Source organism: Homalodisca vitripennis, chromosome 3 (assembly GCF_021130785.1).
Source record: "Homalodisca vitripennis isolate AUS2020 chromosome 3, UT_GWSS_2.1, whole genome shotgun sequence".
NCBI classification, from domain to species: Eukaryota; Metazoa; Arthropoda; class Insecta; order Hemiptera; family Cicadellidae; genus Homalodisca; species Homalodisca vitripennis.
The window spans coordinates 21945843-21973084 of NC_060209.1; the positions used below are offsets into that span (position 1 = coordinate 21945843).

General features: G+C 33.6%; 1 protein-coding gene across 2 annotated transcripts in view; it reads left to right on the forward strand.

Moving 5' to 3' along the window:
* The window catches only part of LOC124356682 (gamma-aminobutyric acid type B receptor subunit 2), a 526994-nt gene that overhangs the window by 283209 nt on the left and 216543 nt on the right, over nucleotides 1-27242 (forward strand). For both annotated transcript variants that reach the window (XM_046807824.1, XM_046807825.1), the window contains exon 4: nucleotides 15624-16220. In XM_046807824.1, the coding sequence (XP_046663780.1) occupies nucleotides 15792-16220 (429 nt within the window). In that variant the 5' untranslated portion in view covers nucleotides 15624-15791. The remainder of the gene's footprint in view (nucleotides 1-15623; nucleotides 16221-27242) is intronic.

Genomic DNA, 27242 nt, shown 5'->3' on the forward strand with positions numbered 1-27242 from the left:
CATTTTTTATTTTTTTTACTTATTCGCTACGTGTTGACGTTATGAAACTAGTCTATTCTAGTAGTAGGTTTCAGTTAGTTAGATACGCTTTGGCACTTTGGTCGGCAGTCATAATAATACAATCAGTAAAGTGAAGGATGGCGCACTTGTTGATTGTACAGCCACGCTATGTTCAGTCAATGTGCGGTTTAATTGATTTTGTTGAACCACTAGTTGCACTGGTACTCCAATTATTAGCGATAATTTTTTATTGCTAAAAAAACTTAAATAAATTGGGTCAAATTGTTGCTTACGATGTATTTTTCTCTACCTCCCTTAGACCTATAGCCGTAGATAAAAAAAAAGGCCAGCGAGCGTTCAAGTAAATTGCATGAAGTTGATTTTTATGTTGCTAAGACATATTAGAGAGGTATTAAATATGCAACTTCTAGATCTTATAATTTAACTTTATGGAGTAAAAAGCAATATTCAGACTTTTTTGTTTTGGAGTTTTAACTCGTGTGGGTGGGGTTTTTACGAAAAGTTGCTGACACCTTTTCACCGCAGATAAAATATTCTAAAATTCAATTCCAAACACAGCTCTGTAGGTCCGACAGTTCCTGAGCTACTGGACTTCCAAAAATGTTTTTTTTTCTCAAAAAAGTTCAACGTCTCGGTTTTAGTCATATTTGGCTATCATATTCGTTATAATGCTCATCCCACGGATAACAACGTATGAGCCAACTGTGAAGCATTAATTAGGCTTTAGTCTAAGAACAGAACGATGTACGTAGTTCCAATAGGTCTCTAGTTATCTGTAAAAATCGATAAGTTGGGGAAACCGAATACAAATATCTCGCTATCTTATTAAATTGACAATATGAGCACTATATTGGTCAAGGTTAGAAAGAAAAGTTTTACATTCATACATTTTATAAATCGGTATTTGTAATTTATTTTACTGCTGAAAAAAATGTAATGCAATTTGACCTTTCCGTATGTCCTCTGCGTAAACACACACATTCAATGCGCGTAGTCCTGTTCACTTTACCACGTGATAATATACAACAAGTATGTGACCTATGTCCCTGATTTTCCCCATTCCTTGTTTGATTGTTGTTGGGTTGTAAATTGTACGTAGATAGAAGAAAGTGATGGAGCACTACTTTTAAGCAGTGAAGGCTCTATGGGCTTTTCACCCCAAAAGTGTACTGTGAATCTTACTAGTTTACAATTTCAGCAGTCCCACAAAACGCTGAAAACAGGCTGATGAGTTTCTCCTGGGAAAATACCGCACACCTAATAGTCCGGTAAAATAAGGATGCAACCTCGGAATGAAAGATAATAAGCTAAAAATGCACCGATTTGATGGACACCTCAAAAGTCTCATATAATCACGTGTACGCGACTTAAGATAATTAAGGTCAAACTTCACGAAAATGAGTTTTTTGCAAATATTACAACTTAATAGGTATTAAGTAATAATAATAATAGTAGGTGAATAATTAACAATATAACTAATTTATTTATTGTATTCTACTGGCTGACCTCGCATTATCGTATATACAGGTCCCCTACTCTTTGCACGACCCAAGGGCGGGAGGTACATAAAATTACTTCAGACAAAATTTGAAGATAATTTTCCGTTCTACAATTTCTCTAACCACCTTCAAAGTCATTTAGCGTAATGGGCTATTTGGACACTCATTTTCAAAAGTTTGACCTTAAATATCTTAACTAGTTTACATGAATTTCAGGTAAGTTTTCCCATCAAAACGCTGAAAGAAGTATGCAAATTTTTAGCTTATTATCTTTCATTCCGAGGTTGCATCCTTATTTTGCACTTATTTTACTGAGTTATAAACATAATTACAAAGATGCAACATGTCCTTCTTACAGTGCAGTCAAAAACAAGGTGTTTATCTATGCAATTTGGTTTATTATATAATTTGTAGGAAAAACAAGTTACAAGCTACAAACTACAATCAAAATTATCCTATCCGATTGATTTGACTGTTTACAGTGTATAGATGTTTCTCTATTTATAAAGAATGTGAGAAAAGAGAGTATGAATTAGATTACATTGTATCAGACCAACACTGTTATGAATTTAAGGATACTCGATGGATAACATTACATTACATTATTGATAAACTATGCTTCCTCTAAAATAAAATATGTCGACGGGGTTTTATTTCGGAACGAGTATTCAGGAGTAGATATAGCCAATAGCGGAGTGTAGCGGGTAAAATGGTTATCGCAATATAACCGGATCAAGCAAAGTCGAGCGTGGTTGCTGCTTGGATGGGTGAACGCTGAGCGATCCTGTCCTTGCAAGCAGCCTGCAGGTCCGGACATTGGTGGTGGTTCGGAAGTCACCTTTAAGACGTCGGTCCCCAGGTTAAGTGTTAGAGAGGGTTAGCCCTAAGTTCGCCTAGTAAAATAAGACATCTTTACTTTACTTTCCTCCTCTGAAGATCCAGGTCGCCACTTTGACCAGCTCTATCATGTTTGAAGTTATTTTGTCTATACAAGAATACGCATAAGAGGAAGGTGATAATAGAGCTTCAATATGGACCGACTGCAATCTGACAGGACATGCCTCTTACGGTGAGTTGGCACCAAACTCGTGGTTCGTGGTCACATCAATCGGAATGATCTACTAATCTACGGTAGATGCGGTTTCATCCGTTGCTGGTGGAAATTTTCGACGCCACGCCATAAATCCACGGATCTTATGGATAAGCTATACAGACATCTCGCGATTTATTTGACACCCAAGATAGAGATTTCCATTTCCTGCCTCTTTATAAATGAAATGCATAAGTGTGCGTTGCATTATAATTATTTTATTTTATTTCTTTAACATAATTAATTATTTGACTTATTCTTGTATGTTTTTAACAACTAAATATCGATTTTCTGTCGATTAATTAGTTTTTAAAAACTATTAAAGTTAGAAGGAGAAATAGCTCAATGAACTAAATCTTATTTGAAAATATGACGAAAGGGTTATATGTGGAACGATTGTTCTAGGAGTCGATATTCTGTACCCTTCTTTGTTTTAATCTCATATATTCCTAAGATGGACAGATAGATGGACTACTATTAAAATCAATAAAGTTATTGCTAAGTTTCTAATCTTACCTTCGAATCTTCGAACCTACTAAGTTTCTAATCTTTAGAACATTTCAATGAATCTTTATCAACTATAAGAGCAGTTTGTCGGACAATACGATTTCAAAATATCGCTTTTGGCTCGGTCGGACCGAAAGGTATATTTCACACGCCACCGTTATTTTCTCAATCTCAAACTAAAGATGCATTATTAGTGTGGATGCTCAATCTTCACAACACTGACGGGACAAGCATTTCTAAAGTCAGCATGTTAATATAATAATATAAATACTTTCAAACTTCTAGATAATCTTAAAACGTAATGAGACAAAAATTATTATAAATATATAAATTTCTTGGTAAAAACTTGGACTCCATTTAGATACAATCATAAGAAATAACTGCGTTTGTAAATATATTTACTTATAGTGGATCAATTGTATACTTTTATAAATATAAATGGTCACCGCCATGAAACATTAATAGTGATCGAACAACAACTAAGATTAAATGTTGCTTGACAATTTTTTTTTTAGTTTATGACATACCCGAAGATGAAAATTTGGCTCACGTGCGATCGAACGCCATCTTTAATCGTTTTATTGGTTAAGGGTGGCTAACAAATTCAACCGAGCTATCTGTAAACACTGTTTCTGTAACAAGTTTAGCCTGAATCTATTATTCAATGATAATAGTTTTAATCAATGATATTAAATTCTTAGGAATATTCTTGAATAAGCATATGACCTGGAATGAACATAACGTTATCAGACCTCTATCAAAGATCTTTTCTCCAAAACTTTTATTGAGTGCATATACTAAACTATATATAGAATGATTTTCCCATACATATCATATGGTATAGAGGTTTAGTGTTAATGTGCAGAAAGGGAATTATGTACAATTATATAGAAATTCCTTTTACACAGAGAATCCTTCTACACATGTTGGAATTCTAACTCTACCTTCATTGTTCACTTTAAAAATGATTCTGTTCTCTCGTTATAAATGTACGCTGACAACAAGCAGGGATGTGCATGTACATAGTACTAGATTTAATTGCCATGTTAGTGTAGGTTCCATCTTCTTCTGGAAGATGTCTTTTTAATGTTTAGCCAGAACACTTTAAAATTAACAAAATTCTTGATTGTTTAAATCTAAATTAAAACCGTTTTTAACTAATAACGTTTTTATGATGTAGATGAATGTAGAGACTATTTAATTTGAATTACTTCACTGTTCATTATTTTTTTATTTAAGCAATACATTTATAAATAATTAATGCACACTTTTGTAGGCCATATTTCTGCAAGAAACTAAACTTAATATTGTTACTTTTACTTCATAATAATATATTATTAACTATTATTACACATAAAAATTCCAAGTGTTTGAAAAATTGCTATTAACAATATTGTTATAAAGGCAATAGAGAGTTTATTTATTAAGAATTATGATAGTTACCCTATTCAAAATTATCCCTGCATGTTGTATAATACTTATAACTTTTTGCGCCATTATCTGGATATCTTATAAAAACACACGTTAGAACAGACGTTATTGTAAAAAACTCATGAATTGCAAAACACATTTTTAGTTTGCGCTACAATACAAAATAACTCACAATAAACCGTTCCTTTTTCAAACTTTAAATGGTCGCCATCTGTAATATAGAATATTGAAACAAATGAAAGAACCAAAATTGTTTGTAATTACGTATTACATTAAAAAATGTATTGTTTTTGGTCTATATTGAGAATTATTTGAATTAAAATTTTCCCTTCAATGTAAATGGTCACCTTCTCGAAAGGTTTTATTAGTTCACACTGACGAACGCTCATTAAAGCTATTTGCATTTATTGCCTTTTTACATGAAGTTTAGTTTGGATATTTACAAAATTACGGCAGTTGACGAAATCAAACTGCAATTAAAAGCTCAATACAGATAATACCGTAGTTTGAAGTGGTGTAAATAAACCATTATTATCTTTTGAGTGTATAAAACCAATAAAGAACATACAAGCGACAATATATCCAGAACATTGTAGCAAGATTACTATTGTTTTATAGCTTTGTATTTGTATTAATACTGAGGTATTGACAGCTTTGTAATTTCAAGTCAATGAGTAAAGAGAACGTAGAATGCACAATTTTACTTTAAAGTTAATTTGGAGATAGTAGCTTGAGGAATAAAAGTAACCGTAAGAAAGGCACAAACATTACTAGGTTAACTGCAATTAACTAATCGAATAGCTGAACTAACCGTTCTTAATAAACTGGCTACCTACCCCATGCCAGTTTTGTAAAAAATGTTACTTCCTATGTATTTTTGTTTCGCTGTTCATATTTTATCTACCTATTGTTCTTTTTAATCAGATTTAATAAATAAATTCAATTCAATTATGCTCACTATAACCACTATGGCAAATCGTTTTCGTTAACACTATAACACAGATACCTAAAACACCCGCTTTTTAAATTGTACATATTGTTTTCCATATAGCGTAGGATCAGGAACTCAAACTATGGAGTAAATTATAATTGATTCCAATTGAACCTGTGACGTAAATACTTTAATAAGTATCAAGCTAGGGGCTGGACAAACTTCATTTCAGCATGCCTGTGTATGTCCACACGATATCTTTGAGCACGAACTAATCATTTCCAGTAAAATCTATTTTGATGATGGTTCATGTCATTCCATGGAATTTGGTCTTATATTGGCTTATAGCAACCATGGAAGCTACGACAAAACCAGACCATTAATGGACTAGTAAACAAACCGAGTACAATCTTATGGCATTTCATCTCTCATGTAGCTATTGATTTGAAATTGTGTAATCTCAGCAAACACTGTTAGCCACATGCGGTCTGGTTCATTCCTACCCTATATATTATATACCCTAGTTTTACCATACCTTCCGTTAAACGTTTTCCATACAATTATGAACGGTCGCTATTGCGATTCATTCACAGTAATGGACTATTCAATAATGTTACACGTAATTGTAGACTTATAGATATCTACAATATTTTTTATAGATTATGACACCACGTAGATGAAATATTGCTTTCAAAACTGTACATTTTTTCAAAGTACTTATTAGTTTATCTTTTGTTTAAGGTTCAAAAATAGAGGCCCAGTTCTTATCTAGATGTCGGCCAGCTCGGATCGCTCTGTGACCGCTCTTATCTGGTGAGGCCTGTCCTGTTCCGCCGTGTCGCGCTGTCTATCCGTGCGATTACTTTGTGCTGTTTACTCCGTTTTAATATATTTTTTATAAGACATATAAACTAAATTATTATATTAAAATTAATAAATCATGCCAGTGTGTGCAAAGTGTTCCACCGAACTACTCGACACTGCACAAAACCTTGACGTGTGCAGAGTGCAAGGGTTTGTTTCACCGGGTTGTACGCGCATGGAGTCCGCTGATGCCTTTAAAAAAACTGTCAGTTCGTAAAAAGGCCCGCCTGGAAGTGCGATTCGTGTGGATCCGAGACTGCTTCTACCGTGAGCCACGATAGCCGCGGAGATCCTGAGCCTACTCTCTCCACGCTGCTGGACGCGTTTCAGTGTCTGGGGAAGAACTTGAGTTCGCAAATTTCAGAAGTTAAGTCTTGTATTGCCGGAGTACAGAAGGAGTTAGAAGGAGTCAACGGCACCATCGGGGAGATGCAGGTAACTCTAAATTCTCTTGTATCAGAAAATGAAGTTAGGAAAGCCGAGTACGCCAAACTGGCACACGAGAATAAGGAACTGAGTAAGGGGGTAGCCGATCTTCAACAACAAGTGCGTGAAGTTGAGCAATACTCTAGAATAGACAATTTAGAGATTGTTGGGATACCTCTCACACAAGGAGAGAATATATATAGTGTTCTCGGTAAGCTAGCCAAGGTGCTAAAGTTAGAGTTTAATAGCCGGGATCTGTCAGTGGCCCATAGACTGCCTTTGAGGGTTGGGCAAACTCACCCCTCTATTATAGCAAAATTTGTATCACGAGAGGACAAGGTGCAATGGGTGCGTGCGGCGAGGGAGGGTTCGCGGGGGGCTTACTGCAGCAGCACTTATTGAGTCGTGGCTACCACACCCATCTATATCAACGATCACCTCACACCTCATTTCAAGATGTTACTTGGACGAGCAAAGAGACACGTAAGAGAGAAGAGGCTTGCCTTCGCCTGGACGCGCGACTGCAGGGTGTTCGCTCGGAAGACTGCTCTCCCGGACTGTCCCCGACTTTGCTCAGGACCCTGGAGGACTTGGATCAGCTACTGAACTAGAGAGAATGAGTAGTGATGTAAAGCCAATTTGTATTTTTTCTAACGCAATACATTTTTCCTACCATTAGTTGTACAAATTTGAGCTTGGTGTTTCTCCTCTAATTCTAAAGTTAAAAAATATTTAATGCAAAGTATAATAGCGGCTTGTTCGTATATAAAAATATAATTTTAAATATTGTATCAGAACCTTCATAATCAGAAACAAAATATCCTTGGATGCTAAATATAATAGCTATTTTACTTAGTAATTTTAAACTCAATTATAATATTACAATGATTTTCAATCATTAAAGGTATTTTATATATACAATTTATTCTATTTTACATATTTTTTAGAAGAGTCTAATGTATATCGTTTTCATTTTGCAGATCTTTCCTTACTTATTTCAATATATTTTACTTGTACTTCCTATTTACTATTTACTATATTGTTAATAAACGTATCTGGTTGTTGTTTACTTGTTGTATTCTAAATTTTTTGTCACTAAATTGGTCTGGTATGAAGTTTAAACAACACTAAAATAGTTAATTCAATATCATAGCAATAATGAAACGGTTTTTCTCCAAGAAATTATTGTAGGCATACAGTAGGTATTATATTGAACATCTGTAAATAATTAGTTATTAATAAATCTACTAATGTTAATTATTATTTGATAGTTGACTAACTTTAAATACTATAACTTAAGACTTTTTAGTGTAACTATAAGTAACTTTTTTAGCGGCAGCAGTCTATACGTTATGTTCATTTTTTATATTCTAATTAATTTCCGTTAAAAATATGTAGGCAATTGTTCGTTTTGTTTTGATTTTTTGAAATTATGAGTATTTTTACTCTGTTTGGTGACTCTAAGCGATCGGTTATTTTCTTTAGCATTTTTACTAGATTAAAGTTTATATTAGACTGTAACCGTACATTAATTTAAAATGTATAATTCTCGGAAAGTAATAGTATTTTTAAACTTTAGTGTTTTGTCCTGTAAACTATTACTTTCTCCTGGTTGATATATTATTTAATGTCGGTAATAGCAAGCGATTAAATACTACATTTAAACTGATTTTGAAAATTTCATTCCAATCAAAATTTGCTATCGTAATAAGAGTTTTTTTAATGTAGTTTTAATCAGCTGTCTAGAAAAACATCACAGCGTTAAGATTAAATGTGAGCTTGCGCACACAGAAGAAACAGCGTAGGCATTTTTAAATACGAATGTGAATGTAAAAATAAAATTTTACTATTTATTTACTTATTTATTATTATTATTATATTATCTTACAAATGTACTCGGATGGTTGGCGATGCGGTGGACGTTTGGGTTGATGGACGGTGACACACAGACACTTGATGCACTTGACAATTACAGACACATTTATTGCGAACAATTTGACACACACGATGACATTAAACACTTTTTTGACAATATCGATACGACAGGGACATTTTAAAGATGATTCATTTTAACATACGTAGCTATTACAAAAAACATTGACAGTTTATTAATATTTATTGAAAGTTTGTGTATTAAATTTGATATTATTACTCTTACTGAAGCGTGGATTGACAATGAAAAACGTTTAGTTTCCTTAGAGGGTTATGATATTTACAGTACATCGAGAATTGGAATAGAAATGACGGAGTGGTTATTTATGTGAATACTGAACTACGCGGGGTTGTACAACAGATTACTTTGGGAGAGGCGACAGGGACTGCAACTGAACTTTGAAACTGGACGGTCTACCTTACAGTATGCTAGCGGTTGTACCGCAGCCCTTCGATGAACTGCAAACTTGTTTCTAGATGACTTACAACAGTACTATTCTAAAACTAACGAAAACACAACCTACATTTTTACAGGCGATACCAATATAGATACTTTAATATCATGTAACAATACAAACGAGAAAAGACTTATATTTAAATATTCTATGCGGAGCAGGTTTCATAGAATGCATAAATAAACCCACAAGAGTAACAGGACAATCTATAACTTGTATTGATCATATTTTTATAAAACACTCTGACTGTACGGCTGTAACTGCAGGCGTTTTAACTACTGACTTGACTGACCACTACGCGGTGCTGGCCGGGGTGGAGTGTAAACCCCCGCTCCCGTATTAACAGTGACACAGACACTTATCTGGACCCAGACACTACTACAGGAAACTGTTGGGGGAGCAGTCATGGGACCATGTTCTGCGGCAGGAAGATGTGAACGTTTTGCTGTGACCTATTTATAACAGTCACTCGAAAATCTTAAAAATTTATCACTTTTAAACCGAAAAAAGTCTAAGTACTCGAAATAAGAAGCTTAAACCATGGATAACTGTAGATTTAATCCAATCAATTAGAAAAACGAGACAAAATTAGTAAAATTTTAAAAAGACAACCGTTTAATGATACTCTTAAAAATTATTTTAAAACTTTTAGAAACAAATTGGCAAAGATATAAAAAACACAAAAACAGCTTACTATAGAGATCAAATTTTAAATTCGTCAAACAATCCAAAACGATTTTGGAAAGTTATTAATGAAATAAGCGGTGGATCAGGATCTAAAAGTACATTCCCTATACGAAACTTTCTTCAGGCTTCGGATCAGGGGGGTGGTGACATTAAGACTGTGGCAAACTCATTTAATGTTTTCTTTTCAAACGTAGGTTCATGTCTTGCAAAGGAGTTGCCGCAGTCGGTCGGCCGCCCCTGGTGGATGATGCCTCATACAAGGCCGGTCATGTCTTCCAGCTGAACCGGTCACCGACAGCCAGGTGGAGAGATACGTTTGCCGAGATGCGCGGTGTGCTCGGCTCCCGGGTTCGATGGTTTACCTACATCGATTTTAAAAAATAATTTAAAGTACCTTCTTTCACCACTAAAAAACATTTGATTAATCTTAGCATTGCTTCGGGAGTTTTTCCAGAAAAATTGAAAACAGCCAAAGTAATTCCCTTGTATAAATCTAAATGACAAAATCAGATATGAATAATTACAGACCGATCTCGTTACTTAGTGTGCTTGGTAAATTACTGGAGAAAGTGCGTAAAATATCAGTTTCAGAATTATCTTGAAAAAACATAATCTTTTGTCGATATCGCAGTTTGGATTTAGGCCAGGTAAAAATACTTCTGACGCACTCTTTGATATTAATAAAATTATAACCGAATATTTAAAGGAAAATTATAAATCATTACTTGTTTTTATTGATTTAGCCAAAGCTTTTGATTCCCATAGATAGAAAATTTGTTGTTTAATAAATTGGAATGTATTGGAGTCCGGGGAGTGACCTTAAATTGGTTTAAAAGTTATTTGAGTGGTCGAAATCTCAAATTGTTAATATTGATAATATTAGTAGTGAACCACTGGAAGTAAAGTACGGCGTGGTGTTCAAGGAAGTACGCTGGGTCCGTTGTTATTCCTAATCTATATAAATAACTTAGATAAATTGAATATTACGGGAAAGCTTCTCTTGTTCGCTGATGATACGGTTGTAATTTTCAATGGTAAAACTTGGCATGATGTATACGACACCGCTTCTCGAGAATTAAATTTATTATATACATGGTTTTGTGATAATATTTTATCGATGAATGTTGGTAAAACTAAATGCTTGCCTATTGCATTACGCACCGCGAGCGAGCCACCTGCTGATTTACGGCTGTTATTGCACTCATGCGGAGACTTGTATAATACTACCTGCAATTGCCAGCTGATTGAGAGGGTGGACCAGTATAAGTATCTAGGTGTAATAATTGATTCAAATAACTCAGATGGGAGCCTCACATTAATTAGTATAAAGTCTAAATTAAGAAAATTTATTTACATATTTTATCAATTAGGCCAAATTCTAAATTATAATGAGATAAAAACAGTTTATTACTCGTATGTACAATCAGTTTTACAGTATGGTATTATCGCTTGGGGAGGGGCTTACAGGGACCATATTGGAACCACTAATACGTTATTCAAAAATCTATAATTAAGGCAGCGCTTAATAAACAAAGGCATTATTCATCAACCTTGTTATTTAGGGAAAATGATATTTTTACAATTAGGCAATTATTTATTAGGAATGTACTGGTCTACACCTACTCTCATAAAGATGTCGTCCTCACCCCTATTGCTCACGGTTACCCGACCAGGAACGCTGTGAGTGTGGGGTTGCAGGTCCCTGTCATTAAACTGTCTATTAACCTTACGAAATGCCTACTACGTCGCCAACACGCTCTACAGACAATTGCCCTCTGTGATAAGGGACCTGCAGGACGAGCCTGTCAGTGGTTTCAAGCGGCTGGTTACTGCCTGGCTTCGGATGATCGGCCCAGGATAATGCTGAATTTCTCCTCACCCCCACTTACCGTTACTAATCATTACCGCTTCTAAACACTACAACTATAGTTAACTACTTCCAATCATAACAAACGTCTACGCTACACCTGTTTCTCGAAACTTTATAATTTATTAATTATGTTTTAAAAAATTAAGATGTTTTATTTAAACGCTTGCTATATTTATTGATAAGTGTTTTATTCAATTTATGGTTAATATAGTAGTTTATTTTTCTTGTACAAACATAAGTCGTTACTTTAATTCTATTCTTTACTCTTTTTTTTCCTTTTTTTAATTTTAATATTTGTATATGCAAATATGTATGTGTATGTATGTATATATATTTGTGTATATGTGTGTATATATGTGTGTGTATATATGTATGTGTCTGTAATGTCAAGATGCTTTTATTATTTCATTTTATATACAGTATTTGTTTTTTTATCATTTTTTTTTTGTACACGTCTAGATTGGGCTGGGCAGCACGCACAGACACGTTCTATGTGCTGTCTATTTTCATACTTATATGTGTACAAACTTATTGTTGAATTTGGAAAATAAACTTATATTTGATTTGATTTGATTTGATTTGATTTGTGTTTAATATATACAATAGCAATAATGTAAAGAGCATTAACAAAAAAGTTGGGCTGGCTATACACTTTCATGCTTTTTGTGCGATTTTAAGCTAAAAATAAAAAAAAACAATTTCTTTTGAATTTTTTTAAAATAGAGTTTAACTCAATATTCGCATTAAGCCAACCCTTCCCACTATACCTATATTGTGTGTAGAAAACTCAATTATTGGATATGTTGAACATGCACATAAGCACAGACGTGATCAAGTTATAGGTCTCAGTTTTAAAATGACTGTCCAAGGAAGGACTCGTCCCTAAGATGAAGGACTCAGATTATTGTTTCTTACAGCAGAGTTTCCTTAAGGGAAGCAAAGTTTGAATTTGACAAATTTCATCCCCCCGCAGAGTATATCTGCGAAAATTCTATGAAGGCCTATTTTTAGACTATAATGCAGCTAAGCCGCAGAACTAAACATTTGTACTTAGTTTGCGATCATATCGAATTATGATCAGTGTCAATCATATTGGTGGAATTTAAATACGTACGTAAAACAATACATAAGAGTTATTCGGAAACATTAAAGATAAAAACAATATAAAACAGAGCTTAACGAGTTAAGTTTGACACAAGAACAAACATTGTTGTGTTGTTGAACAAGCGACCGTGAGTTTGCATACAGTAATGACCATAAGCTACCATATGCAACTTTAACACTAAACGGTGCGGCACCGAGTACGAGTCGCCTGCCGCAATAAACTTGATGTACAGCTACAACCGTACGTCCGCGATAAAGTACGTTTATGTACCGCAGAATTGTGCTGATGGTTACACAACACGTGCTGCCTCAATCGAAAAACTACGATTTACTTGAATCCTCAACATTTTCAACATAACGATCTACAAATTGATCTGATTTTTGGAATCTTAGAAGTTATTTATTCTTGAATCAAGGAATACAAGTTTATATCACAGAAAGTATTGATAAACTTTTATAAAATGAAGGAGTATTTTCAAATAAAAAGTACTAGATGCAAATGGACTTATTAGAATAAAATTAAGTATCCCTATTTTTACAGCACGTATTTATTTATACCTTGTATAATAAATTCAACACATCAATATACATATGATTCTCTTGTTTAACGGAACCTACAAATAAACTAAATTGCTGTAGAATTGAATGCTGATATAAATTCAAAGACAAGTTTTTTACTTTCTTTGCGCGTGTGATAAAGTGACCTTCTTCAAATAATAAAAATAAATAAAAGTAATCTGTATTACAAAAGAAAAAAGTCTATGCATTACACGATTAAGCAATTATTTTCTGTACTTTTTGTTTAACAATTAATTGTTCGTAATAATCAGTTTATATACCATAGAATGACATCGAATGTATTCTGAGAAACGATTTTCATTCTTGGAAGTCAACATAGTTATTTTTAGTTTTAAGAGTTCTTAAAACTGTTTTATATAAGAACTTTTTAAAATTATGTAATATAGATATTTTGTAATATACATATATGTATTCTTATTCATAAAATAAATTAAATTAACGAAATAATGCTCGTAAACCTTACTTATTCTGGTTGGTGTGTATTTATAGCAATGCAGGTAAATAGTATACTTTTTCGTAATAAATAAAACGAAATAAATTCTGCACGTAAATCCTATTTATTCTTTTTAGTCTGTATTTATATCAAAGAATGTAAATAGTTTTTATTTTCATAATAATAAATCAAACTAAAGAAATACTGTTCGTAAACCCTATTTGTTCTGGTTAGTGTATCTTGTAACACTTCAGGTATAATTAAATTGTGTTCCTGTATACTTGTATGTGGCTGTACATTTCCTCTCGGAAGGAGAAGGCCATGTGTTTTTACCTCAGTGGAGACGAGTTAGTTATTTACCGCACATGAGTTACACTGGCACACGAGACCTATAAACACGTTGCCAAGTACTGTAATTTTTGTAATGAACGACTTTCTCGTCGGCTCTTCTAGCAAACCTAGTACGTATTAGGTAAAATATTACCGCTCTCCTCACTCTGAAAAACTTAGTGAAATATACGAAAATTATAAGAATTCAAGTTAGAGATAAATATGTGATTTTTAACAGCGATATAATGATTATAATTTATACGCTCACTGAAATTGAACATAGAAAACTTTAATACGTAAAAATATTTAGCAATAAATTAAAGAAAACCTAAAGATGTTTTTACTTTGAAATTCATTAAATTATTGTATCATAATTATTACATATTATAACTCTTTTATAATTGGAACTAAAATTCACTGGAATAGTACTAGAAAGGTAATACAATTTATTTATATAACTTAAATTTCCAAGAAGAATATTTAAGCATAAATATTTGCATTAAAAATTGTACTAAAATAAGTTTACCAGTAATTGAAAACATGTAGGTATACACTACTCACAATAATAGTTACATAAATATGCTCAGCTTCAAGATAATAAAACACGAAATTCCAATTAGTATATACTTCTAACATTGCAAGAGTATATTTACTATGAATAATAATTTTAATGGAATAACAATATAATTTATTGCTTAAGAATATTTTACATTTGAATCCTTTTATTTTAATTTAATATTATTAATTAACAGTTTCAAATAAAGTTAACGTGATCGAAATCACCACCGCCAAGAGAAAGAGATTATTCATAACTAAATTAAATTTATCGTTTATCTAAAGTTTATAACTTGTACAGACAACCCACCAAGTTAAATACCTACAAACTATGCTGTACGGTAGGAAGTGTTCAGGAATTTAATTAGACCATAGCGGGGACTTGAATGATTCTAATTGACTGAGGACAAATGTCCGGGGGACAAACTGGCAGCAGGGAGCGTACAAGAGGTTTCTTACTGCACCTTCACACCTTAATGCCTTAATGTTCAGTTTCAGTTAAATCCAGGACATCCCTTATCCTGCATGACTTAATTTCTTCTACTGTAACCAATTAATTATTGATAATTATTAAAATATTTCAGGCAGTGGCAATGAGATGGTAGACCTGCCTCGCCTGGTTATGCCGAGATTCCAGTTGGTGACAGTTCTTCTTCTTCTTCTCCTCACCAGAAATTTGTTGGCTTTCCGCCCCTACACCTTGAGCTTGCCAGACCATCTCTCCCCATCACGCTGACCCTACAGCCTACCATATTGACAGGTTATAGGTACAACTGTTGGAGGTGATAACAATGAGAGGGTAGACCTGCCTCGTCTGGTTATGCCGAGACTCCATTTGGCGTCAACTCTTCTTCTTCTTCTCATCCTGTTCCCTATAATTAATTACTGATACCTGTAAAACTGTTTCAGGCGGTGGAAATGAGAGGGTAGACCTGCCTCGTGTGGTTATGCCGAGATTCCATTTGGCGTCAACTCTTCTTCTTCTTCTCCTCTCCAGTATCGTGTCAGCCTCCCACCCCCTCGCCCTCGAGCTCGCCCTGCCCTCCCTCCCCACCAGGCGGACCCTTCAACACACCTATGACGGACGGAAACCGAAGCAATACTTACGCCAAAACTTATTTATCGAAATATATTTTTTATAATGACGATAGTGAGAGAAACAGTGGTATAGAAATGATTAGTGATAGTGTAGATACATTCTGTGGCAACTGTTCCTTCAAGAGGACCACCTTTCCTGTGCTCCCTCCTCGAAAGTATGGGCTGGACATGGCCCCATGGGGATGGCAAAGTGACGGGGCGCTCCCGTTCTACCGCGTGCGCAGTGACATCCAGAGGTCCCCAGATAAAGCGATTACCATCCTCGGACTGTTCGAACTGTCGACCGCGGCGGGGGAGAGGGCGGAGGGTCGCAGTGAACTGGCAGCAGCTCTTATGGCCATCAAACACGTAAACCAGAGGAGACTCCTGGGAGACTACCAGCTTCGCATACTTACCAATGATACTAAGGTAAGACCATCTTACAATTTAACCGTATAAGAAACTAAACTGAAAAACACTAATTAGTATAACTACAATAATATAAGGTAATTTTTTTAAGAAATACAAAAAATTGAAAATTTCTGAAATCTGAAATACAATTTCTCTTTGGACTACTATTCAATTTCATTTTCAAAATGACTAGGTTTCTACCTTCTGCGGAACGATCCAAATCTCCGTCCAGTTGTGCAGCTGTATACGTCACTGAATATTATTTATCAACTCTCTTAGCTTCTATACAGAGTGTTCCTTTGAAAACATCAAACTCGTTCAATAAAAGACTTATAGCCCAAGTAACAAAATTGTGTAAACGTGAGTGTATAGTACTAGTTGAGGGAACAACAACATTATTATTTGCAAAATGGGGGTGCTCACTCCCATGCCCCCCTACAACAAATTGATGCTCCTAAAAATGCTGTATTTTTGTAAAAAACTGAAATTGGCCAATCCGTTTGGTATCAGCAGCAAATAATGTAATTTCTTACAATTTGAGGTGTCACAAGGTATTAGTTGCCATTTCAAAATTTTTTCTTTGGATACGGGGGGGCATGGAGTTGAGCACCACCATTATGAAAATATTGTTTTATTTCCCCAATTAGTACTATATACACTCCCGTTTACAAATTTTAATACTTGGGTCTTTTAATTTGAGTTGGAAGTTTTCAAATGAACACCCTGTATAAATATTTCTTTAGGTTTTACAAGTTTATTTTATAACTTATCGGAAAATCTCAATTGGCGCTAAGAAATCCTGTTTAATCTTTAAAGAAAGCGACACACAATGTGAAAACCGAATCGTAATTATTTCCGAAACCAAAAACTCTGCTACCTTGCTGTAATAAGACCGGTGCTCTTCCAACAGAATCGTAGTTGGAGCTTCATTAAACGAGCAATTCTTGGAAATATAGCGAGGAGGGGTGAGAGTATAACGAACCCAAATACCTCGTAATTGCCAGTAGTGGACATTCTTCATGAACCTCTTATTCGGCTTTATGGCGCGAGATGTTGTAACCTTCAACAAAACTCCAGATAAACGTACAACCATTAACAGTAATTTGTGTGTAAATTTATAGCTTCTCCATGATAAAGTGATAGAGTGATTGAGTAATTATAAGAATATACGTTTCTTAGTGTCCAAAACCGAAATAGTAATAGGTGTTTTATGAGTTGCATTCACAAAACTGTGATTTCAGGTGAGCTTTATTTTTTGTCTGCTCCCTATCAAGAGGCAGAACTGAAGTTCTTTTGATTTAGTCATCTTCTGGACAACATAAAACTGCTAAAAAGGATATTGAGTTTTACGGCATCAGCCACTTTAATATAAAAGTAGTAGCTGTCGTACAGGTAGTCAATTAGCAGCTTTTTATATCAAACAGCTGTTCTTACTCCAGTCTAGTAAATTAGAAAGTAGCCAACTTGGAATTTCATTACACTGGAAAATCACATAGTTCAAAATAGAATTTATAACTCATTTTAGTGTCAAAATACGATTTCCTGGTTAAATTTAGTCTGTGTCATGCAACAAAACCCTCTTATCAAACTATGAACATATGCTATTCTGTAAAATTCTGAGGAAGATGTTTTAGATTGATTACCTAATGCATGAGGGCCCCAAGGGACAGCTCGTCTACTCAGGATTTGGTGTTCTATAAGCCTCATCTTAAGCTTAGCACTTCATCGGCTTAAATAGGCAAACACTATCATACGAGAGTATTAAACTGATGGTTTAAAAACTTTCTCTTCATACAATCACACTAATTATTATATATTTATTAATTGTGGAACTTTTTGGTATAACCAGATTTTTAAGTTAGTGTCAAAGAAATACTCATTACTTTATACACATATAACGATTTTAATAATTATTTACAGTAAAATAATGAAACACAGAAAATAGAGAAACACGGCTCTTTCACAAATGTTCCCTGTTTCGACCTTTCTGAATCCCTTCAGGAAGGCGTCGGTCACATATTTCGTTGAACCATCCTAGAATAAGTTTAAATATACATGCACAGTTACCAGAAACATACGCAATAAAAGTTTAAGTTTGACTCTTTGAATTAAATGCAACATTTTAGAACAAATTTTATTGTTCCCATTGCAAGTATCTGTTCCTTTCTAAGCTGTTAAACTTTCAAGAGCAAGACAGCCGTCGTAATAGAAAGTCTTGGTATACTAATTCGTTCGAAACCTTTGATCAAGACTCAAATTCCCAAGGTTTACTTGGGTACGGACTTGGGTAAACGTTAAGTTCAGATTTCCCCAATTAGTTACTCACGAATTAAACTTAAGAGAAAACCACCAACTTACGTTTATTTGATCACTTCCCACACCACTTTACAAGTTAGCAGGGTTCCTTGTTTGAGGCCATATAACTGGTGTATATATATATATATATATGTGTGTGTGTGTGTGTGTGTGTGTGTGTGTGTGTGTGTGTGTGTGTGTGTGTGTGTGTGTGTGTGTGTGTGTATTATTTCAAGAAATGTGTAAAATATGTTATCACAAAAAGTGTGTATTATTTCAAGAAATGTGTAAAATATGTAATCACAAAAAGTACTTGCTCTGCCGGGACTCCAACCCGGGTATTTCACTTGTCTATCGAGTATGCAACCGCCACACCACAGAGTCCTTACCTTTTACGATTCAATTAATTGATATTTGATCGTTTCTGTCCCATATGAATTTAACTAACCAAACAAACATATTATGGGAAGACCAAATTAGTATGTATAAGTATATTAAATTACAGTACATTACGATTACAACTAGATTAACAACTTAATACATTCAAGATCATTGCCTGAATAACATTTGCGAACTTTTCTAACCATCCCACAAGAGAGATTTTGCTTAGGATCGGAGAAATATTATAAAACTTAAGCTACAAAAATGTATGATATTTTTCTTTAGTGTATCAGATTTAGTATTGTTTTTGTGTTTTTGGAGAGTAGTAAATCTTGTAACTTTTGTTCCAATCTGTAAACAGAATATAAAGCGACGGGCAAAAGAAATAATCAAATAATAATAATGCAATTTTCCTCTATGACGTAATGGGAGCTTTTTCCTATTTTTATTTTCGTAAATCACTACGTAATGAGGTTACAGAGAGTTTACAAAAACCTTTGTTTAAAAAATTAAATAATTTTAAAGAGCCAGGTGCTTAGTAGCACGCGTAACTTATTACTACAATGTAACATGCATACAATACAAAAATATACATGCCGTTGGCAAGTAAAGGTTTTTATTATTTTCATCTTTCCTTCCACCATGGTGCACAAATACTGTATTCATACTATCAATCCAAATCATATACTAAATTTATTATTTATACTAGCTTCATTTTGTATAATCTAACAATAACTAGGTAGAATATTAATAAGCATAAATACATTAAGTTTTAACAAAAAAGTAAATATATATGTGAATGATACATATAAATATTGGCCAAACAACGCTTTCCATCTCTATTAACAAGTAAAAACAGTAAGATCAACAATTATTTTTAAAATATCAACAAGCATAAGTATATAAATAGATTTAACGTAGAAATTAGTGTCAAACAATAAACAATAATATAAATACCAAAGACAATAAGACAAAAATCAGACAACAACCACATAATATAATATATAAGTATTAATAGAATATATAATTTTCATTACTTCCTGCTACACACTTTTTAATCTTCATTTTAAATCTTATTTTAAATGAGTGAATAGGGATATTAATGTTTGATTCTATTACAAAGAAGAATATAAAAATTTTCGAATATATTAATAGTTATTTATTAATGTATATTTTTAAAGATTTTATAAGAATCTGAAGCGATTATAACGTTACTATGACATATGTTATACAATAATAACAATTTTGAGGAAAGACAGAACATTTCTTCAATATTAACAGATAAATAATACGTAAGGATAATAAATCACTTTGGCTGAATTTATAAGGCGTACTAATAACGTTGTCAGTGGCTTTATTACGAGTACATCTTTTCTAAAGAGGGAAAACGTCAGAGAAGCTGTTTAAACGAACGGTAACACCGTGGACAGCATCGTTGACAGAAGCAGCGATTCGTAACGAAGCAGGAAGTGCTGCTGTGAATGATGAAGGGAAGAGAACAGAAGCCTGTTTAACACAGCGTAGCCTCTCCCACTCCCACTCCGTCCCGAAGTCGTACTTGCACTTCTTTGTCTAGAATAAAGTCCTCTTAATCTGGAAGCTGTATTCAGAGGGTATAAAAGGCGAAAAGATGTGAAGACATAAAGCTGTCGGGTATTCAGCTTTTTACCGAGCAGTAAATGAACACTCTTCTCCTTCTGTGTCGGTTTTGAACTTTTATTTTACCAGTTATCACAGGAGTTGTCGCTAATCACATCCAACGAGGAGTTATAGTACTGCCGTGATATGCGCAAGCGCAATATCGCCATTGTCCCGTGAATAGCATGTGAAGTGGAAGCACTACCGTTGAGTTAATGCGTCATCTTCACTTCAACCACATGCCACTATTATACAGAGTGACCCGTAACTCTCTGGATAAAGGTAAACCATGTTATTGCTCAGGTCAATATAAACATATTTCACCATATGAACATGGGTCTTTGATGCTTAGTTACCCATCCGTCTGTCTGTATAATATGTTTTTATTAAAAAAGTAATATCTCAAAGACCAATAAACTTAATTATACCAAATATTTATGATAATAAAGCCAGTTAATGAAAAAATACCATGAATTTATCTTTAGTATTTTCAAAATGGAGGCCATAAAAACCTTTACACTTTGAATATCTTAAAACCAGTAATTTTTCTCAAGAACTAAAAGAATGGTTTTAGAGGATATTATAAAAAATCGAATGACACCATAATTATTTAAATCGAATAATAAATAATTGAGTTAGAGCAGATTTACTGTAATAAGAGGTACCGTTTATTCGGTTTTAGTTTTTTTCTTCACTGAGAACCTCAGTGTGGGTCATGTCTTGTCACAGTAAATTTGCTCTAAACCAGTTATATAATATTCGATTTAAATAACAACGTGTAATTAGATTTATGATAATATCCTCCAAAAACTGTCATACGTGTAATTCTTGAGATAAACAGCTGGTTTCTAAGATATTCAAAGTCTAAAAGTAAAACGCTATTTTAATAATACTATAGAAAATGTAATAATATTTTTACGGTAGTTAGCCTTATTATTATAAACACTTGAACCAAATTTGTTATAATTGGACTAATTACTTTCTAAGATATAATTATTTTTATATAAAACACATTCATACAGACAGATGGGTAACTAGGCATCAGAGACCCATGTTGATATGGTGAAATACGTTTGTTTTGACCTGAGCAATAACGTGGTATACCTTTGTCCAGAGAGCTACGGGACACCCTATAGTATTAGCAAATAGGCGGTACCGCTGAAGGGTCAAGTAATCACCTCTCAACCATGCACCCCCACATTCACGAGAGCAGAAGGTTAGTTAGGGTGAGCCTTTTTCCGTACCGGGTTATTCAGTTTTGACTTAATTTCATGACTAAACGCTACTTTGATACAATTTATGTGTATTATACGTTGTTTAGTATAATTTTTCTCGTTATGATGTTTCTGATCTTTATATAATAATCACAGTAGGATAAAATATGACAGAATCGTTATAGAATCGCGTAACTGGGTTTAATAGAGAAGTGAACTAGGCGGCTATCGTGGTGGAAATGCGGCCGGTATAACATCCTGTACTTGTATTAGATTTCATTGCTCTATTTATGACTATTTCACTTGATAACAGACTGTACGCTGTGTCTGCAAAGTATTGGGTTTTCCGGTTCATATTTTGTGTACAAAGTTACTGCGCAGTACACAAAATACTCTTTTAAACCTTATTCTGTCCGTCCACTGGCCTGTACGAGGATCTTATCAAAAAGAATAAGGGGGAGTGTCAATACAGTACAAGGTCGATGGTACTGACAAAAAGTTCTTCGGTCACAGACAGGATTTGAACCTGCGCTGTCTCTAACTCAGACCCAAAGTCCAACAACTTAGGCCGCTCGGCCTTAGAAGCTAAGAAACTAATCAGAAAGCTCTGACTTAACTAATTGCCCTTGGCATGTTTTGTTGTACGGACAAGATGGATAACACGATACTATTTATTTACAATAATGTAATGAACAAATTTGAAATTTCTTTTTAACAAAGACACTATAAAAATTTATGAATTAAGCTACTTTGTTGTCTGCTATATTTACATCAAAGGCAAAGTCATTTATTTTTCCTACAGCTCATTGTTAAATAAAAAAAATAAAGTGGAAGGGATTCAAAATCAACATTTTAACAAGTTATAAATTTACAAGTGGATAATTTGTTGAAAAGAATTAGAATTTTTTCTTAATAAAGATAAGTTTTTGGGGTAGTTCACGTGTATTTGAGGTTGCATAATTTCAGAAGGTTATGGAATCTCGGATAAATTATCAAAAGACTTTCAATGAGTCCGGCAAAATGGGCTATCATCAACCATAAGGGATTATGGTGGAGCCGCATCACCAGAGTGGCGTTTATCATCTCCACAATACATTTCTTCGAGTCTGTCCGTACCGTATATTTTCTCTCTTTCCTATGTTTCTCAGCGCACATGCATGAAGTGAATCATATATAGAAATTGTCCACGTAGAATTTTGTTTAGGAGTTGATACATGTTTGGATTGCGGGTGAACTTTCTCGTATGTCCGTAGTATAGTGCAGTGAAGATATTATTTGAGATATTGCTCAATTAAACTACTTTAACATTATATGTATACGGATTGACTAGGGTCGAAATGCATTCTGTTTATTGCCTAGTATGTTTTATACATATTTATTGTTCGTTAATTTAATCAAGTCAAATGTTGATCTCAGCTATCTTCTACGGAAAAGTCGTATTTTTAACTGTTCTCGTTATTTGTGTTTGACAGCCGACAAAAGATAAAGCAAAAGCAATGTAATGTAACTCTCTCAGTGGGGTATCAACTGATTAGAAAAATCAGAATACTTTTCCATTGTATAACATTTTCTGCTTGTCCATTTAATGCCTCGTGGAATTGAACGCATGTTATGTGTTAAGGTCATGAATGTTGTTGAAGCCTTAACATGTTTGTGAAATGTCCTCCCCGAATTTATATTGAAATTAAATACGGCTATTGCTATTATTTATAGACATTTAATTAATGTATAGTAATGTATTTGTGGTATTAACCAATGTAATAAGTTATATATGCACACATTTGTATTTTATTGACGTTAGGCTTGTAGATTTAAACGTTTTAAATCAGTATCAACAACAAAGGTTTTCTCTCTGGTAAAGTTTAACGTAACGTAACGTAAACAAAGGTATTATCTGTTTTAATTTAATAATTTACAAAATTACAATTATGAAATATTTGTTAAATACTAATTAACGCCAAGATATGTTTATAAATATTAATAACATTAACTATTGACCTTTTCAGTTGAAATTTTATATAAACAAAACAATATTATAAAATATTTAATTGTGTTAATCAAAGAATTATTTAGTTGTAATTAGAGTTTTAAATTCCCGCAGTTAAAAAAAATTATGGGTATATGAATATCCTAATAATAGTTTACTTCTTACAGTACGATTCTTACATTTATATGGTTTGATTTATTGTAATATTCTGGATCCGCCATATAAAGGAAAACAAACGATGTGTGATAACTCGTTATGGCTGTCACGAGCATACTTGTTGAAAAACCACGCACGGCAAGTCGTGCTCGTTTATTCCCCGAATTCAAAAACACGTAACTTCCTGTTCAGCTCCTTACGTGTAGAGGCACGTTTAAAGATCTAAATCTTACTATACCAATACAAAATTATAAACCGTTTTATTGATTACATACAAGAAATTTAATTTATTTTGAGAGTAAGCCAAAATGAATATAACCCTTCATCCGAAATAATCAACGTTGGCTCTAATTGGATTGAGAGAGCAAGGAGGTCTAATCTGTTTACTTTGATAAAGCTTTACTAAAAGCCGGTCCGTCGCTCGTAATTAGTACTTTACCAGTTATGACCTTTTGTGATTCATTGTAATTTCTTGCAATGTTAAAGAATTTCACCTGAATCACAACATAATCTTATTATGAGCTTCTTGTTCAGGCAAGAGGAACCAAATCAAATTTACGCAGTGTCGTGTAAAACAAGTTACTCATCTAATGAATTTGTATTTATTATGTTTGACATCATCACTTTAGTTCCGAGAAGTTTAATTTATTTTAGTATGTTAAAAAGATTCAATTCAAACTTTGTACCTTTGTGTGTATTAATTTTTTTTAACACGAACAAACTACTAACACACTCAATGATTTACTTCGTAACTTTTAGTTTATGTTGCTATTAACAAATTCTACCACATTTAACCCTTACAATACTTGCTGTTTCATACAAAAAATGAACGAGATAAATAGAAAACTGTAAAATGAAAATCTCCAATTTGCTTAAATAATTACAAAAAATAAGATTTTTAATGTTTAATGCCATTTACATAAGGGCGGCTTGATTAATAATAAAGGCCTCTCTGTTATGAGTTATTTACTATATTCATGTATGACTGAGTAAAAATCAAAATTTTGGTACAATATTATGAGCTGCTCCACATTTAATGAACCTGTGTAGCAAGTTTTCTGTTAGCTCTAAAAATATGTACACTTTTTTATTTATGAAAGATACGTTTTCATTATTTATTACGCAGATATGCATAACCGCTCAGATATCATGTTTTTGGGAATATATGCTGCCATTTAACCTTCAACATCCCCTTTTCTACAATTCCAAATATTTTTCCTTATAAGGACCCGTAATCCAACGATTCTTTTTAATTGTATACAATTTGTTATTGTTTTATTCAGCTGAATAAAATAAAAGCTGTGGGAGTTACCTGAGTTACTATTTCAAACTCTTGGTATCACAACTTTGAGCGTTTCCCTTGTATAGCTTCTACTTAATTTAAACTCAAATACCGTAAAATATGTGGATGCTTGGAGCACTATATGAAATTCTTCTATTTGAAAATCAATTTCCTTCTAGAAATTACGTACTAAAATGATGAAATAGTATTTAACAGTCTGGTGCTGTGCTTGAGGTTATGTCTGGGGAAACCGTACATATAATATAACATTTTCACATATTTAATTGTAGTAAAATATTAAACGACATAACCCTAACAGCGACAGAGTAGTGGAGGCTTTATTGAATTCTAGCAGGACTAAACCACAGAGTGGTTTTTGAGTGGAGGGTAAGTTGACTGGACAGAAGTGACCGAGTATCTGGAAAATCGAAACATTGCTGACTCTAAAGAAGGTCTTCTTTTGTTCCATTGTCACTAGCCACGGATATGAGGTCAAAGGTCTCAGTTATTGGTAAATAACACCTCGTATTCTTATATGAGTCACCACCAGGATTCTCAATCTGTTGTGGTGGTGCGGGGTCAGATACTTCGTCCATATCGCATGTGAGAACTGGTTCATTGAAGAGGCTATGTCAATGTTATTTTTTATGAAATTTTTTAAATATTCTAAAGCAACTACCCTTAAATTTCAAAATGATAGATTAGTTAATCTATTTAGGTAATGTACATAGATTTTGATAACTAAAATCAATAATGATATATCGGAGGTAAGGTATGTTGATGGTTGTAGTTTAACATAAATTTGTATAATTAACCCGAAAGGAGAGTTAAGAGTGGCATACGTTATGTTTATAATTAAATTTAATTAATAATACAATTCTTATACCTCAACTATTGACCTACCAGTCTAGCAACCGAAAGAAAATTTTCTCTATATAAGCACACATACTAATCTTCGTGAAATTGACAGAGAACATATTTTTAAGAAATAAATCTATTGTCAGCCACGTTATTTTCGTTGGAGGTCGAAATCGCAGAATTTCAAAGAGGTTAAAAACATTAAACTATGATGTTTCCTCACATCATATTTTTCCAAGCTTTATGTACTTAAAACCATCAGGCACATAAAAAATCGTTAGACAACTAGACACAGAGACTGAAACTTTTATCGGTCCACATATGATTAGCTGACAAATACCTGTCTGACGGGACGTTTTAAATGTGTTAAGCTTAGAAAAATGTGATCTGTAAAATTTATCATTCCATTATTTCAACTCTTTTGGTGCCATCCCATTTCGACCCCTGCCAAAACTAGCGCGGATGACGATCTTTTTCTTTCTTCTCTATCGATAAAAAAATTTTGTGCGTTTATAAAATGCGGTAGCCCTTGGCTCGGGGATTATTCTGCTGTACGTAGCTCATAAACATTGTACTATACTTGGCTCTAACTATAAATGAATGATGGTAGTTCGAGGTGTGCAAACCGATATAAACCTGCATAAGTTTTCCCTTATAGACTACCAGAGATCTGGAGAGTGAATCTCACCTTCAAAACCGAGACTTCGAAGCACACGCTGTGACAAACCATATACTACTGAATGGCCCGAGCACGCACATTTGAGTCTTTCATAAACGAGTTAACTGTTACTACAGCCACCAATGCTTCTAGTGATCACTTACAAACTCAGCAAACTCGAAAGTAAATATTTCGGCGAACGAAACGGTACAACATAACACTGAGTTCGAGAATGATCTGGGAGCGTGGATCGATGTGCTCGGCGGCCGAGTTAAGTGCTACTACACCCACCCTTGTTGCTTTACTGACGACCTATTGTTTCTGTCTTACCCTGTAACTCGAAATTCTGGAATCAAACATATACACATATACTAAAACAGTTTGAATATTGTTTGACAAAGAAAATCTTGCTACATATTTCTACTACACACAAAGATGTATGTCTAGAGTAATAGATTAAAGGATTTGGTTATGAAATGTTATACACTTTAGGTTACAGGATATATTAGATACGTAGGAGATTTTAAAACACCAAGTAATTTTATTTTATTTTTTTCTCTTACTTCTCGAG